The sequence below is a fragment of the Temnothorax curvispinosus genome, unplaced genomic scaffold (assembly GCF_003070985.1).
Source record: "Temnothorax curvispinosus isolate PA1 unplaced genomic scaffold, ASM307098v1 QBEX01017437.1, whole genome shotgun sequence".
In the NCBI taxonomy this organism is placed as follows: domain Eukaryota; kingdom Metazoa; phylum Arthropoda; class Insecta; order Hymenoptera; family Formicidae; genus Temnothorax; species Temnothorax curvispinosus.
The window spans coordinates 1-2,771 of record NW_020227217.1 but is presented as its reverse complement, the minus strand read 5'-3'; the positions used below and the strand labels follow the sequence as shown (position 1 = coordinate 2,771).

Below are 2,771 nucleotides of genomic sequence, written 5' to 3'. Positions count from 1 at the left end.
TTTTAATTTAATCACTATTTTTAGTAAGTTTGATAAAATGACGTATGTTTAATGATTTTTTTATGGCCAGTTCGGGACTCAACTTAACAAAAGAACGAGAGAAACTTGAAAAGTTAAATAGGGGCAACGAGGGAAGTTATGAAGTTATTTTCGCAGGTTAATTGTTTCAAATACAGATGATTTCTGTACAAAAACAGCGTGAAAAAAGCATGCCGATAATGTTTGATTTGTTGCCAAGTTGTCCTAAATTTGTAGTTAATTTAACAGTAAAATATAAAGAAAAATTTTCTTCGTGTATATCTTTCTTTCTATTTCAAAATATTATTGGTAATTAATTGTCATCGAATGTACTGTTTCTCGCGCTTCACATACCCACGCGCGATTTACACTGCTGACACATATATCATATGTGTATTATTTGTGACATATAATACATATATAGCGCAAATGACATATCTAGATAATTGCGCGTCAAATTAGTTCCTTTTTTTTTTCGATACGAGCAAAATGTCGGGATTTACTCGGTCAGTGTCGTGCGTATTTAAACTGACTAATATTAATATAGCTTGTGCAATTACTGATGGATCATGTATCATCGCAATAACATCGAAAGGTGTTTCTCCCTCCCATCTTCGTTTCATTCACGATAAGATCTACGCAACACGTATTTATAACGTCGGGCTAGTATCGGGAGATTGCGGGATTTCTGGCGCATGCGTAGCGCGTAACACGTGATTATTTTACATACTCGTATGTAGATTTGTTTCGCATAAGGCGCTTCCTGGGTTACATTTGCGCGGAAAGAAGTTACAACGGTTGCAACAAATGTTGGTATTCTATGATAAAGTCGACTGCAAACGGATAAACTATATATTATTTAATTTTTAAAAACCTGCAGAGACTATTTTCTTTAACACATATTATTCTCTTTTTATAATAGGTCTGACGACACCTATATTTCGGTGAGAAATGTACGCTACTAAACCGTCTGAAACGGCTCGCGTTACTACGCATGCGTTAGAAATCCCGTAAACTCTTAAGCCGGTTCTACAATACGTTGCAAACGATAGCAACTACTAGTTGAAAAGTGTTAATTCTGATTGCCGATTGCCAGTTATTGTCGCCAAAAAAGTTAAAAGTTGGCCAACTCAAATGACAATCGCAATTGACAACCGCGACGTGGAAATAACATTTTTCAATTAGCAGTTTCTATCGTTTGTAACGTATTGTAGAACTAGCTTTATAACAGTGCGTCGCGTCCGACGAAGTATCCCTAGAGTTCCTAGTACTAGAGGAACTCTAAGTATCTCGTTTGTCTCACAATCAGTTTGTCTGTTATACTGGTCGTGTCACGATGGATTTATCATGGCTGTCGTCGCCCTTTGCGCTATTATTGATTACTCTGGTCGTCATCGGCGCCCTGAAAATTGTCACTGTAGTGCATCATACATATTCTTACTGGAAGAATAAGGGTGTACCGTACCTGCCAGTTACGCTATCAAGTTCTATAACGGATTGGAAATTGTTTCTGGGTCGTATCAGTTTTGCCCATTATTTTCAATATTTATACAATTACTTTCCTGACGCAAAATATGTTGGAATAATGGATTTTGGCATGCCTGCCGTCCTATTGCGCGATCCTGAGTTGATCAAAGACGTCATGGTGAAGGATTTTGAATCCTTCCCGGATCATCGCAGTTTCGTCGACGACAGCGTGGAACCTCTATTTGGCAGGAACATCTTCGCCTTGCGCGGAGATCGTTGGAGAGAAATGAGGAATACATTAAGCCCTTCTTTCACCGCCAGCAAGATGAAGTTCATGTTTGACCTGATATCGGAATGTTCTCACAATTTCGTTAATTATTTGTTCGATCATCCGGAAGTCTGTCATGCAATTGAAACGAAGGGAGTTTTTAGACGATACACCAACGACGTAATTGCTACGGCAGCCTTTGGCATAAGTGTAAATTCTATGAAAGATCGAGACAATGAGTTCTATATGAGAGGAACAGAGACCAAATCTTCTTCTGGACCGCTAACGATAGCTAAGATCATGCTTCTTCGCGTGTGTCCACGGCTCGCTAAATCAATAGGTCTGTCTTTTTTCCCGACGACTACTTCTGAGTTTTTCAAGAAGATTGTGGGGGAAACTATTAAAGTGCGGGAAGAGCAAGGTATCGTCAGACCGGACATGATTCATTTATTAATGCAGGCTCGGGACAAAGAAGGTGCCGGTGTACATAAAATGACCGTGAATGACATCGTTTCGCAAGCCTTTACCTTTTTCTTGGCTGGTTTCGAAACATCTGCGACGCTGATGTGTTACGCTGCTCACGAGCTAGCAGTTAATCAAGATATTCAAGATCGTTTACGCGAGGAGGTACAACAGCATCTTGCTAAAGATAACGATGAGATTTCTTACGAATCGCTGTCGAAGATGTCTTACATGGATATGGTGATTTCCGAGACTCTTAGAAAGTATCCGCCGGCGATCATCACCGATAGACTTTGCGTTAAGAGATATGAACTACCTCCGTCGCGACCAGGTTGCAAGAATGCGATCGTCGAACCCAACCATGTATTGATGTTTCCCATTTATAGTTTACATCACGATCCGGAGTACTTTCCGAACCCGAATAAGTTCGATCCCGAAAGGTTCAGCGAAGAGAATAAAGACAAGATTTTACCGTACACTTACCTACCATTCGGTCACGGACCTAGAAAATGTATCGGCAATCGATTTGCTCTCATGGAGACTAAGATTCTGATAG

General features: G+C 39.9%; 1 protein-coding gene across 1 annotated transcript; it reads left to right on the top strand.

Moving 5' to 3' along the window:
• Positions 1–1,094: 1,094 nt before the first annotated feature.
• LOC112467496 (cytochrome P450 9e2-like) lies at positions 1,095–2,767 on the top strand (the record flags this gene model as incomplete). Its single annotated transcript, XM_025036146.1, has 1 exon — positions 1,095–2,767. A coding segment is annotated over exon 1 (1,413 nt), but the record flags the coding sequence as incomplete, so codon positions are not given.
• Between the last annotated feature and the right edge of the window lie 4 nt (positions 2,768–2,771).